The 14,330-nt window shown below is 38.5% G+C and overlaps 1 protein-coding gene and 1 pseudogene across 4 annotated transcripts; one reads left to right on the top strand and one right to left on the bottom strand.

Moving 5' to 3' along the window:
• Nucleotides 1-15: 15 nt before the first annotated feature.
• LOC126606815 (flowering time control protein FCA-like) lies at nucleotides 16-9,717 on the bottom strand. 4 transcript variants are annotated; one of them, XM_050274201.1, is made up of 19 exons: nucleotides 9,187-9,717; nucleotides 8,778-8,848; nucleotides 8,557-8,635; nucleotides 5,190-5,272; nucleotides 5,062-5,113; nucleotides 4,566-4,633; nucleotides 4,220-4,286; nucleotides 4,052-4,131; nucleotides 3,884-3,948; nucleotides 3,625-3,681; nucleotides 3,362-3,524; nucleotides 2,979-3,050; nucleotides 2,303-2,821; nucleotides 1,364-1,564; nucleotides 1,089-1,289; nucleotides 976-1,014; nucleotides 795-857; nucleotides 672-717; nucleotides 16-394 (listed from the first exon to the last, which is right to left on the bottom strand). In XM_050274201.1, exons 1-19 carry the CDS (start codon nucleotides 9,416-9,418, stop codon nucleotides 387-389), a joined length of 2,166 nt encoding a protein of 721 aa, XP_050130158.1. In that variant the 5' UTR covers nucleotides 9,419-9,717; the 3' UTR covers nucleotides 16-386. The 4 variants fall into 4 exon arrangements, with proteins under 4 accessions (XP_050130158.1, XP_050130157.1, XP_050130155.1 ...); XM_050274200.1 differs by having other exon boundaries at nucleotides 2,303-2,839; nucleotides 9,187-9,716; XM_050274198.1 differs by having other exon boundaries at nucleotides 2,303-2,872; nucleotides 9,187-9,715.
• Nucleotides 9,718-10,206: 489 nt separating this feature from the next.
• On the top strand, nucleotides 10,207-11,889 carry LOC126609099 (cell wall / vacuolar inhibitor of fructosidase 1-like; annotated as a pseudogene).
• Nucleotides 11,890-14,330: the final 2,441 nt, after the last annotated feature.

The following is a 14,330-nucleotide window of genomic DNA, read 5'->3' as shown; positions in this document are numbered from 1 at the left end:
GCAAAGCTAATGACATATTATCTACCAAATATTTTATTTTTTGGGTTTAAGTACAAGCTAAACTAATGTTTATCTGATAATTATCGGATTTCTATGTTTTACAATTATATCCTACAACTCGATTTTAGGCTAATGGTACACGTTCAATTCAGTGAGCCAGTAACTGTAAACAGTAAAAAAAAGGCTCACAAAAATGGAACTGAAGGGCCGAAGAACGTTTCCACTACACTACACACTACACACATCCTACTCAACATTTTCAAGCTCTAACAAGGACCCTTGGCTGCATCGTGATCAAAATTCATACAATTATGCTATCGCTCGGCTTCCTCCAAGCATCAATTCTTTTGCTGACGACATGCCACCTTACATTCTGCTTGACCACTTCAAGCCCCTGGAGATCGAAAATATGTTCACCAATTTAGAAAGGGGTTAAAACAGTAGACAAATGCTCAGCGCATAAGAACCGAATCTGAGTGTCAGTTTGTGACCATGCACAAGACCAGCCATGAAGGAACATTTGACATTTCTTCTCATTCTAAATAGACACAATAAACCTAGCCCTTTCTAGGAATTTTCCAATTTAACCGTTACGAGTCCATTATCTTGCTAGGTCGGCTAGTAAAACCCAAACTGACATCAGAATTTGAACGAAAATAATTGATTAGAACCTGTTGGTTTATTCTTCCACATCCACTCCTGAGCAGCCTGAAGCCCCTTGGCAGAAACAGAGAACTAAAGTTAATTTGTGATGCTTAAAATACACTGAGCACCTGGATTTAAAAACTGAATACCTGTTGGTAGCGTGAAGGATCACCGACTGAACTAGGTGTGGATAATTGTGAATAACTTCCTTCCTGGAGATACAAATGATGAAAAGAACCAATTAAAAAATGGACTGTTTAGGGAAAACTCTATATTTTTATTTTTCTTGCGAATGTGAATTATTTGGGTAATAGTAGGTGCGAAATTTACCTGAACATTTTGGTGACCTATAATTCCAGAGGCCTGATACTGGAATTCAAAGTAATGAGTTAGTAATCACAATCAAATCTTCAACATTTGAGAAACCATGGGGAAACACTGACCGATGAAGAAAATGAGGGCTGTTGTAACTGCAAGTTAGTCCGGAGCTGTGGTTGAAGCTGAGATTGATGATGCAGCTGTTGCGTTTGAGAAATTTGCTGTGCAGACCGATTTGGAGGGAGCGATGGGACATGAGGCTGCTGAACTGGCGCCTTTTGTTGCTGCTGTTGCTCAAACAATGTAAGTTCGGCAGGTTTCTCCCACTACAAGTCACGTGAGCAGCATTAATTGAAGTCAAAAGCCCGAAAAGAGGGAATCTGAGTGACAAAATCCTTACCCTGCTTTCACCAGTTGCATTATTATAATAGTACTTGTATCCATCTGGGGAGGTGTGCTCTGTCCAAACACATTTTGCAGGAGCTATAGCCTGGGATCCGGGAATAGCTGGAGCAACAGATGTGGTTGAAAGCACATCCACCGCCGGTGTGGAAGCAGTAGTGCTGGCAACTGTATGTGATGCAACCCCAATCCACTGAGACTGCAGGAACAAATATAATGTTCAGCTTCCAAGGTTGGAGTTGGTTAAGACAACTAGAAGAAGCAATAGAGCATCACAGACAATTTTATCCGGTTGACAGGCAACCAGCCAAATGCAAAGATCGTATAGGGCTTAAACTTCTAACTCTGAGAAATACGAATGGTATTATAAAATCAGCAGCAGGCAGGTCAAAATGATTATCCGGTTGACAGGCAACCAACATATACTTGTGGGGCAAATGTATGCAGAAGCTAAAAAGCACAGCTTGCTAACCACAGTTACAGATACAAACGAATAAAAAACAAAGTGGCAAAAAAAATGAACCTCTACTTCCATAGATTTTCCAGTTAAGGTTCCTATATTCCACGTTCCTAAGTGTATTCCACTCTCTTGTTGATGTGAGCAGATGCTTCCAAACAACTTTGAGTAGAGTCGTTCAAAAATAAGTTTCTACAGCCCCCTTGCTCATTTAACACTGCATCCAGGTGCCAATGGAGATACAGCGACCCTTGCTCACTTATCACTGTGCTCGGGCCACACATCGCACCACTTACAGGTGATGACCTAGCTTTAGCCATATTTTGGCAATCAAAACAGCATTGTTCTACAGTTCTATAGCCACAAGTCGTGCAATCAATCCATTTAAGCAACTAAATTTACAATCCTCATGGTAGCGCATCTGGCACATCCAATTACCACATACTCCTACAAGACAACAATTGACTAATTTTCAAATACCTGTTGCTGTTTGTTAGCCTGGGGATTCTGATGCATTGCCAACCCCTGATTTGAAGGTTGCATTTGCTGCAGCTGTTGTTGGAGCTGGGAGAACGCCTGCTGAGATGATTGAAAGCTTGCTTGCAGAGTTTGTGTCTGTTGCGACAGCATCTGAGCTAACGGAGAGGGTGACTGCTGAAGAGGCTGAATCGGTTGTTGCTGAGCAGGAGCAGAACCAGGCTGCTGTTGATTTGATGCAGTGGGCATGGGCCGAGGTTGTAAGTTGATATTCAAAGGGGCTGGTAGTGCTGTAGCAGAAGGCGCATTCTTCTGAGCCTCAGGCTGAGGAACAGACAACTGTCCACCCAAGCCAAGAAACTGTTGTGACGGTAATGCTTGACTAAATGGTGTTTGACCAGCAGAATGAGGAAGTTGAGCCTGACCAAGCTGCCGTACTGTTTGTGTGTGTGTGTATGATGCCGAAGTTTGAGGGTGCTGTTGGAGGGGTGGTGGCAAATGCTGAGGTGACTGAATATGCTTCTGTAATGGAGATATTTGCTGGCCAACGTGTGGCATAGACTGGTTAAAACTCTGAAACAGATCCAATCAAACCACACTGAAATACGGGTAAATAAGAAATAATTATTTTGACTTTAGACTACCACGTAGATTAAAATAAAGTTCTAACACCTTGTACCTTTTGTGATGTTAAAGAAGACGAAACAGCCATTCCAAGAAGAGGACCCTCTGCAGAGCCGCCATGGCCACCCTAAAAATTCGAGGAGCAAATAATTAGATTTTTAAGGGCATTCAGCACACTTAAAACAAAAAACTCTAATAAGAAACTAGCATCATATAGATCATGAATATAAACAATAAAATCACAACGCCCCAGCAGCCACCCTTTCATCTTCAGCTGCAGATGGTATGAAAAGGTTACGGTAATACCATCCAATCAAGAATCACTACAGATGCGTTACTTAAGGCATCTGTATGCCTTCCCTGGATGTCTTACGTGAACACAAGAAAAGGGACATTTCTTAGAGGAGCAATGTTGCAAAATCATTGAATTATTCTTACTGAATTCAAGGGAAACGGCATGTCTCCAGACCAAGGAAGCAAATTGCCCCCAAAGCCACGACTACCAGGATTGGTGGATGATCCTAAGTTTGGTGGACTCATTGGATGCCAAGTATTAGTTGGAATTTGATCGCGCATAGGATCGCCAAAGTTAGGCATTGGTCTGTTTGGAGTAAGTTAGAAACAAAGAATGTAAATGGCTACAACAAAGAGAATGCACACAAAAAACTTCACAACAGTATTCAGATGACTGTGGGGATTACCTGGGCCCTGGGGCTTGAAATCGAGGACCAAAACCTGGACCCCCAAGTGCAGGACCCCTAAACAAGAACAATGTCAGAAGCATCTAGGAATCCGTTACAAAAATTGATATCTGCACATTGCTAAATATAAAAAAGAATCAATTAAATCACTCCAACAAACAATAAGATCAAAGTTTATACTTCAAGAAGATTTAACCAGTGGCCAAAAAAATATAGAGAAGCCTCAAGGCACGTCTAAGAAAAACAAAGAGGAAGAAACCTTGAATCTCCAAGCCTAGGCCTTTTAGGATCAGCAAACCGGACAGTTAGTGGTTGATCACAACCCTGAGGTGCAGGAATAGAAATATGTGTGATATAATAGGATAGCATTTAATAACACGGTATTATACTAAAGTAATTCCAAAGAAAAAGACAAGAAAACACTCACTCTCATTGTATATATCCCATTAAGACCATTTATAGCTGCCAATGCCATATCTCTCTGGGAGTACTTTACAAATCCACATCCTAAACACGAACAGTTCAAAGAATGCATAAATCTCATATAAAGTGCTATCCTTATATTTGAAATTTTAAATATGACTAATAAACACACCACGACTCTGCTTCAATTCATCACGCATGAGGTAAACATCTTCAACCTGACCAAATGGTGAAAAAATCTGCAAACAGAAAACAGCAATTGGTTTCTTTCTTTTTCCAGCTGCATTTATAACTTCCAACTGTAACATTTACTCTACTAAAATAAACTGAAGTTAAGATTCTTTTGCTTTAAGTTGAGAGTATATAAATCTCCTCTGAATTAGAAATGGACATGTCTATAAAGGAAAAATAGGATTGTGGTTCTAAAATAAAGAGAAGATCTAATTTGTTTCAAGATGAGAAAAGAAGACTGGAAAATAATAATGCTAGAAGATAACAGATATTGGTGTACAACATACTTCCTCAACTTCCTTTTCCGTAGCTTGTTTGTTCAGTGATCCCACAAATAATTTGTACTCAACCGCACCTGCCATCAAAAAAGGGTTGACATCAACAAGGGAAAAACTATAAATTAATTAGATATGTGTGTGCAAATAAAGAGGATATACAAAAGTTCCCCTATGGATACCACCTCATTCACACTATGGTCTTGATGAAAAAATATAAAACCAAAGGTAACAGCATAATTGGTTGAGGACCACTCATAGGTTAGTAAGGGCTTAAGAGATCAAGAAAAATCAAGCACAAGATTACTGTTATGTTGAAAGAGGTTCCTTCTCACTTATCATGTCCTCTAAGAAGTGGCTCCAACTCAAGCCAAGATATGACTGACCATTTGAGCCAGCACTGTATCTAATATTTGGGAAAGTGTGTCTAAAAAGGCTATACACATTTCATGATACAATTTGCACATAAAATGGAACAATCAAACATTCATGCTGAGATGACAGTTACCAAGGCGTTCTCGTTCACCATCGGCATATCTGACTTGGATAGGACCCGTTCCCTGGAGTAACAAGCGTGCGGAACAACCATAAATTAGTTACAAGACGATTGAAAATCAAACGGTAAAACAAACTTACCCCAGGAAGAGTATGTTGATTATGCAGAGCTCTAATTGCCCTACCAGCTTCTTCTGAGGTTGCATATTTTATAAAACAACAACCTGCATATGCAACTTATACCCTTGTAAAAAAGCCAAAGATTGGTAGCTAGGTCGATATCCATAATAAAATTCCCATTGAAAAATTTTAAAAACACACACATGGAACCTTGTATTCACAAGCTAATAAGCTAGTCAAACTATCATTTCAAAAGAAACAACTAAAAATATAAATGATATATCACGCACATCATATTCCTTAGTGCATGTACAAGCAAGAGGGAGAGCATTGGCTAGAAAAACGGTATGAGAACCCATAACCTTAAACCACACATCTAGGAACAACCCAAAACACGTAAACAATCCATGGTTGTGGCGTTTCAAGATCATATCGGTATAAAAGAAAGGTATTTGTCAAACCCTTTCTTTCCAAATAACATAAGTTATCAATACTACAGCTTCAAACAAGATTGTTATCTTAATAATATTAATGGCTCATTCACACGGGGCACAATCATTAAACCCAGAGGACATTAGCTAGGTAGAACAAGTGCATTAAAAAAAAAAAAAGCTTCATCCATCAGATTTTTTCAGTATGCTTCTCATGTACCAAATTTGGCTCATAATGGTGGGAAGCTTGAAGAGCCAAAAGAAACTATAACATCAAAAAATAAAAGGACAACAATTCAAACTTGATTTAAGGATCATTGTCCTCTAATTGGAATAAATCACAAAATTAAACATCAAAGTAACATTCATATACCATCAAAATACACCATTCATCAAAAGTTTTGTAAATCCAGATATGGATGAATATCAAATCCCAAGCATTTTACATCAGAAAGCATCCTCGAAAGGAATATCCTGATAAAACAGCCACCACACAAGCCATCTCATGCCAGATTGGCTGTCTCAAAAGTAAGATCTTTCATCTGACACACCAGTCAGATTAAAACGAAAAGTTGATTTCAGAAGAGCGTCCTATATGATAAATATCACTACTTATTCAACATCCTATTTAGTCATTACAAACAAGTATGTAAAGGCCCCTGCTTAGTTCACCGTAAACTATCTGCCAATACAAAGTCCCCTGCTTAGTTTACAATGAACTAGCAGACATTATCAAAGCAATGTCCAGGAAGAATCAGACCTGAGGAACTCTCCATAGGAATAGTTTGGAACAATCAATAACAAGTCTGGAACGAATATATGCACATGTTCATACCATGCCCGTTCATGAGTGTACCAACAATTATGAAGCATCGATTGGGGAATTTGGAGGCCACAAATACAATCTTCAGAAGCCAAACCATGGAAATTATACAAGCTTTGCGTGAGAACTATTTGAGTATGCCCTTGTTACTATGATTCTGGATGTGAAAACTTGGATTAAGTTCCACCTCCCACGTCACACTACCAGTCAAATCTCTAGACAAGCCAAGAGTCCTCTATATACTAATATTGTAGGTGATAAACCTCAGCACAATAAGGGATGACAAGATCATTCAAGCAAACCAATAATTGAAAGAAAAAGTAACTCATTTTCTGCCATTAACAACTGTATCCTACGATACAACCAATCCCAGAGAAAGACTGTTCAGCTACACCATAACCAAAGACATAAATCAGAAGTCTACCATTGCCTCACTAACTTCACCAAATATATGATGAACTTTCACATTACCAACAAGTCGACGAATGAGATTGTATTGCCCAATGCAAGTCTTGACACTCAGAACCACATGGATATGATATACAAACAAAAAATCAGCCAGATTGATGACCGAAATTCGCAACTCAAAAAAAAACTCAAACATTCACCCACAAACAGAAATGGAAAACTACAAACTCAAGATATACACAGCATCAGAAAGTGTAGAAGATTTGACGCAATATTCCTATACCAAACCTTCAGAGTTGTTTTTCCAACGCTTTCATGCATTCACAGGGGAGGTAAGTTTCAATAAAAGACTATAAGGAAATTATAGAGAATACTAATTTATGAAGATACAAAACAAAGGCAATACTTGCTCAGCGCCTCCTTTCACTTGGGAGTGGGAACAAGATCAGTTCTAAAGTTGGAAATCCCTGACTAGAGATGGAATTCCATAACCAGAAAACTCAGTTGCACTACACAATAAGATCCCTCAATTCTACAAAGTAAATTTACTACAAGGACAGATAAAACTAATATAAAAATCCACAAGGCCAAACAAAATACTTGCCCTAGAAATATTACATACCTCAACCACACATAACCTTACAAGAATAAACATCAGTCCGGTGCTGAAAGTGTCTTGCTAAGTCAACACTACTCAAAATATGAGCCACATGAGAGCTACTCAAGAGTACCAACTTCAAATAAGGTAACAACACACAAACTACTCAAAACATGAGCCACATGAGAGCTACTCAAGAGTACCAACTTCAAATAAGGTAACAACACACAACCACATTTTCCTTATGGTGGCACATCAGCATCATAAAGAGACAACTGAGTTTCAACTAACACATCCAAATGCAAATCGGATCTCATGCTCCAAAAGGAGGTATTAGCCATGCATACAACCATCATGAGACCGTACCAGGAATAAACAAATAAATAAATCTAGTTCTGCCACATATTGACATCTTAAAATGTGTACAAATAGGGGGGCATAAAACCACCATATTGAAATATCCATCCCCATGTGCACACATGAAAACACGCTGAAACTTAGATAGTGAAAGATGTAAAAACAATAAACTCACACAAACCATCCAATAATCATCCATCTCTTCCAGAACATCCAACTTCACATCCATCACATCCTGTCAATCTCATAAAGTGATACATGACATTCCAAGTCATTCACACAAAGCACTCCCGCGTTCACCAAGATAAGAATAAACCAAAGAAATCCTCCAAATTACATTATGATTAATACTAGTCAAAAGCAATAAACCATGTATGTTCTGAGTCAATTTTCTGTACAACAGTTGCACTTCTAAACATCCTAACATAAACAAGCAACAGCTATGGCAACAGACACTCCCATTACAAATAATTTGTTAGGTAATGCCACCGGTGCTGCAGCCACTATCAGAAGCGCATGACCTAAGTGTCTTCCAAGATCCCAACAGCTATTCGAAAACTGGTTTTTAGTTGGTTTACATGTCTTGCCTTCTTCTTCTTTGAGAGGACGGACATGAATAAAAGGTTGCAAGCAAAACCAACAAGTGTGAAACTTGTTGCGAAAACAAAGTGAGATAAGGTGAGCTTTGGCATGCTCCCATCTGCCTCTCAGATTACCTGAAATAAGATATTCCTGATAACAATTATATAATAAAATTACGCACACACGTACCTTGCTGCTGTCCTGTTTTCTTATCTTTGATCAGAGCAACCTCTATCACTTCTCCATGTTCTTCAAACACAGGACGAATCTGACATCGTATAAAACCAACATGCATAAACACCATGGTGTAAACGTTTCAATTTAAACATAGCACCATTTCATACATATGGAAAAGTCCAACAACAACATATATCGGGCATTTTGGTACAGTAATAATTAGGCTAACTTACATCTTCCTCGGTGGCTGTCCTAGGAACTGATCCAATAAATAGTTTGGCAAAGCTGCCTCTATCGAAACGATCTGAAAGATATTCAAACTCATGAGCAACGCAGAAAGTAACTACAGCATAAACAAAACCAAAAGATACAGCCTTTTAGCTACTTGAGCAAGATTTTAGGGCAAAAATCAAACATTAATTGCTATTGACTAACATTACAATCTATCTTCCCACGAGTTAAGTACATTGAAACTGCTTAATAAACTTAGCTCAAGCAAAACACAACATAAATGCAACAAAATTCATCAAAGCTGCAGCAAATAAATTTCATTTTTCACCAACTTCTAATGTGCTCTGAGGCTTGAAAACTGCAACGTGAAATCCCAATTAAAGAAAATTAAAGAAAATCAGAACAACGCACCTGGAGAACCTCCACGAGTAAAACCTCGTTTCTGACCCGATAGTGGAGGTGGGTCCTGGTAGTTCGGGCCAAACCCTCCACCTCCGGCGCCGGCGCCCCCAAATGACCGGAACCCACCGGAAGAGTCGCGAGGCGGGGTGTCGAAGCCACGGTGTGGACCACCACTACCACGACCTCCTCCGCCGCGATAGTTAGGAGGGCTGCGGCGAGTGTGGTGGCTCTGGTGGTTCATGGGCGCGTCGGAGAAGCGAGAGGGTCGACGGTAGGGGACCGAGTCCTGGTGGTGGTGGTGGTCGCCGTCGTCGTTGTCGCCATAGCGGTCTACTCTGTACCTATCCAGCTTTACGAAGTTCTGCGTGCCCTAACCCTAACCCTAACCCTAGCGCCAAGACTGGAGCTTGAATTTCGGAAGAGAAAGACTTGGAGATTAAAGACAAAGTGAAGTCCTTTCGTTGTGAGAGTGTAATGAGTAAAACTCAGAGGGAAGCACAGATTATCCATCTGCTGTTTGCTGCGTCGAGACTCGACGCGTTCCAATCGGGTCGGTTCGGGTCAGACCGTCATGAGCAATCACAACGGATCCGACTTCAGTTTTATAGGATCCAATCGGGACTTGCGTGGGTAGGATTGGGCCGCAATGGCAGGCTTCCCATGGGCTTTTGTTACATTACGCGGCCAGTGAAAATCTTCAGACTAGGCCGATTGATTTTTCCGCGGTTAATTTTGTAGGTAACTAAATAGTGTACAACGTTTCGGCACTTAGTACTACGGTCTAGTAGTATTTATCTTTATTTGTAAGTGAAATATCTTAGGTTCGATTCTCATGGCTTTTTTGGACTACATTATTTATGATAATTTGTTGTAATGTGCACATCACATGGCTTTTTTTTTTTTTAGGAAGAAAGAATATTAAAATAAAGAGAAACCTTGGAGACCCCTAAGGCCTCAAGAATCATACAAGAGAGCTTTTTTTGCTTGGGTAGGAACACACCCATCCCAAATATATAAATTTGTACAATTATGCCGAAGGGAATTGATGGCGTCCTTTGTGAAGTTTGCTTCCATGTAGACATTATTTCATTATACCAGCTCGAATGATAAGGCAATCCATTTAATGTCATCAACAATGAAGCTAATTCCCCATGGAACTGCACACTTTTCCAAAAAACTGCATCAATGACAACTTTCCAGTCCCCTTCCACCACAATTTTTCTGATTTGGCGTTGTTTGGCCAAAGCCAAAGCATCCCAGAGAGCCTGAGCTTTAGCCATGGTGATAGTGTTTGGTCCAAGCTACCGAGCACCCACGAGAAAAGGTTGCCTTTGATAATTTCTGATTATAAAACCCGCAGCAGCAGAAGTGTCATCGACCAACCCATCAAAATTAAGCTTATAAAAGTCTTCAGCATGTGCTTTCCTACTAATGGTGTTGCTTGATATCTTAGTCTTCCTTGGTTTCTGTTTCAAATTAGCCTTCTAGAACTCTTTACCAATTGTAGTTGTTGCCATCAGACAACAAGTTGGATGAGGTTTAATATGTTTAAAAATAAAATTATTTGTGTCATTCCACATTTGCCACAAATAATTAGAATTTTACTAAGATAAAAAAGATCATCATTATCTAAAGCTGACATCCTCATCAACCAATCATTCATATTGGTAATGGAGGCGGGTGGATACATGTTATTACAAAGCTTCCAAACTTTTTTAGGGTAAATTATCCTAAAAGGAAAAGTTGCAGTATACATTTGTGTCTTATATTCTTGTTTTACACAAATCATTGTTACCTACCATTAAATTTATATTAGAAATGAAAAATAAATGAATGCGCTATTAATATTATCAAATTCAAAGATGAATAATTATGCATGCACGACAACTCTAATGTATATTCATTCACAATTAGTTGTTTTAATGGGGTGCCATTTACATGACTAACCAAATTTTGCACTTAATTTCCCATCAATTCCTTCACGCGAATCAAACAGGCCTAGTTAGAGATAAGCATCCAAATTGAGGTCACACACACCATTCAATTTCTCAACGTCATCAACTCTTACATAAGCAACAACAAACTTCTTAAACCAATTTTTGTCTTGCGAAAATGAGGTACTCAACATGGCTCATCCAACTAGCTTGTCTAGTTCTAATCTTTCTTCCCTTAAGCCATTGCAGTAGGGCTGTGATCTTTCCAATGGATGCTAATCTAATCGACCAAACCTGTAAAAAAACACCAAACTACAATCTCTGGGTCTCTTCTCTCAAATCGAACCTTCGAAGCACGAAAGCGGATATGGCCGGCTTAGGGTTCATCACAGTTGACATGGCCAAGGCTAAAGCAACTGACACCGCGAACAGAATCAACGAGCTGCTTAAGCAGAGCCCCAGTGACCAAACTTTAAAATCTTGTGCTACCTTTTACCATACAATTCTGGTGGCTGATATCCCAGAAGCTAGTCAAGGTTTTAAGTTGGGTAACCCTAAGTTTGCAGAGCAAGGCATGAACGATGCTGCCGGTGCAGCTGAAGCATGTGAAAAGGAATTTTCTGGCAAATCCCCACTTACCGATAAGAACAAAGTTTTCCATGACCTTAGTAGCATAACTGCAACAATTGCCAGGCTAGTGGAGATTTCAAGTGGAGCTATTTGCAATTTGAGCAGGCTTAAGGAATGTTGGATGAAATCGGTTACAAGTGGAATCTGACTGTTTGGAGGTTGTGGCTGCCTACAATGGAAGGACAAAGGATTTTTCAAGTCTCGAGTTTGTTGCTTCTGATATTAAGAAGCTGTTTTTCAAGTTATAAGAGTGCAATATTTTGTATATTTAGTGGAATTGTAATGGAGTGGCTCATCATCTCGCCAAGTCAAGTTTATATAGCAGTGATTCTCGTTGAGTTTCTTTGTCTCCCATTTTGTTTGTATATTTAATATTTAAGACATAAAATAATATAAGCTATTTTATTGAGACCTATTCTAACATTTGGAGTAAAACTCAAATTTTAGGTTTTAAACTTACCCCAACTTGCTTAAACCTTTGGAGAAAATATGAATTAAAACATAATGGGGCAAACTTAGCCCATGATTCCCCATGGATTAGTGGGCCTGGGCCACCATATATGTGTATTTTTTTTTAGTTTTATATTTATAAATTTATTAAATCCAACGGCTAAGATATAATTTGATCAAATCCAACGGTAAAAAAAATATAGGGTTAATTTCAGTTTACTACCCTGAAGTTTCTCGATTTTTAACATTTAATACATGAAGTTTTTTTCATCCCTGAGTAGTACCTAAAGTCATAATTTTGGGACACTTTCATCCATCCGTTGGCTTTTCTGTCAGAATCTCTGTTAACCGATGACGTGACATCCATGTGGACAATAACTGGACGCCACATGTCAATATGAGGCCCACGTGATTATTAAAAATTAATAAATAATAAAATTTTAAAATTTTAAAAATTACAAAGGCATCTTCCTCCCTTGCTCTCCCTCCCGTCATCTTCCCTACAGTACAAATCTGCGGCGAAATAGGTCGTCTCTCATCCATATTTGCACTAGTCCAAGCGACGAGCCCGAAGTCCATTCTAGCACAAACACATACACAATCAACCTCATTTCTCATCCAAATCCACAACCTCCCATAAATTCTCCAATTTATGCATATTCAATAATCTCTAAATCACCACCAAATTAAGAAATTTCAACACAAATTGAAATGGAAACCCTTGAAATTTTGGAGAAATCCAATTTCCAAACCCCTAGGATTCTTCAAAATTTGAAATTGGAAATTCTAGGCTCTATTTGGGAACGAGAGATCCATTAGGGCGGCAGTGGGCGGCAGTGGCGGTAGCAAATTGGAAAGAAGTGGAAGGGAAGTCAATAAAAAGGAAGAGAGACATAAAGAAAGGAGGGGAGGGATATAATCTTCTCGTTAGTGATGCGGGGAGTCGAGGAGGGAGAGGGTGGATGCATAAGAGAGAAAGGAGAGGATGAAAGGGGTAAGTGCAAAAGAGAAAAGGGATGGAGTGTCGGGGTAGGTATCAGGGATGAGGAAGGTAGTGTGGGTGAGGGATGGGATATAGCCCATATTATTATTATTTTTTTTAGAGTAAATTGTAGCATTCATCCCTTAACTTTAACTCAATTGGAGCAATGGTCCATCAACTAAAATTGCATTACCATGGGTCCCTTAACTTATCAAAACGTCTAGCTATGGTAGTTGATTTTTAGTTGAGGGACCATTGCTACAATTTAATTAAAGTTGACGGACCATTGCTACAATTTACTCTATTTTTTAATATTTTTAATATCCATGTGGATGCATATTGACATGTGGCATCCAGTCATTATCTACGTGGATGCCATGTCACTAGTTAACAACTGATTTAATAGCAACCTTGACGGATGTATGAAAGTGTCCCAAAATTATGACTTTAGGTACCACTCTGGGATGAAAAAAACTCCATGTACCAAATGTTGAAAACTAAAAAATTTCAAAGTAGTAAACTGAGATTAACCCAAAAATATATCTAACGGTCCAAATTTAAATCCAACAGCTAAAGCAATTGAACTTTTTTTTATTTTATTTGTTTGATATTCTTTCGTAGTGTCCCACGAGTTTCATGGTGTTGGTTTAGTGATTTTTTAATATTTATCGGAATCTAAATATTTTTAGGTTAAAATGTTTATAAAATTAAATTAGGACAGTCTACATAATTTTTTTATAAAAAAAAAATTACTTTAAGAAAAAAAAATTATCCTAAATTCATTCTTTAATAATTTCAGGCTAAAAATTTAACTCATAATGGTTTGATGAGAGAAACTGTTTCTGGGTTAGAACCTAAATTTTTTGGGTTAAAAATTTTAGGTTTTAACCCAAATGTTGGATATGGTCTAAAAGAGCTTACTTTTATTAATTTCAAAATTAAAAACACCCTATATATTGAAATGACATTGGTAGAATATAGTAGGGGTGAGTTTGGTTTCATTCGGTTTGGTTTTTTGCCGAAACCATACCGAACAAAATCAAACTGAATCGGTTCAATTTTCTTTCCCTTTTTTTGGGTTCCGTTTTTTTTTCAGTTTGATTTTGTTTGGTTCGGTTTTGGCTTTTTTATTTTATAAAACTTAATTTTTCTTTAAT

The sequence above is a fragment of the Malus sylvestris genome, chromosome 16 (genome assembly GCF_916048215.2).
Source record: "Malus sylvestris chromosome 16, drMalSylv7.2, whole genome shotgun sequence".
Taxonomy (NCBI): domain Eukaryota; kingdom Viridiplantae; phylum Streptophyta; class Magnoliopsida; order Rosales; family Rosaceae; genus Malus; species Malus sylvestris.
Note: the sequence above shows the minus strand (reverse complement) of the source record. Positions and strands in the feature narration are given on the sequence as shown.

What these genes read in the sequence shown, in the direction of transcription:
- LOC126606815 (XM_050274198.1), bottom strand. Translation starts at nt 9,418, where the DNA reads ATGAACCACCAGAGCCACCACACTCGCCGCAGCCCTCCTAACTATCGC. An exon ending in CGGAAAAGGAAGTTGAGGAA is followed by an intron (nt 4,287 to 4,565) that starts GTATGTTGTACA and finishes TTCTGTTTGCAG; the next exon opens with ATTTTTTCACCATTTGGTCA. An exon ending in CCTAGGCTTGGAGATTCAAG is followed by an intron (nt 3,682 to 3,883) that starts GTTTCTTCCTCT and finishes GTTCTTGTTTAG; the next exon opens with GGGTCCTGCACTTGGGGGTC.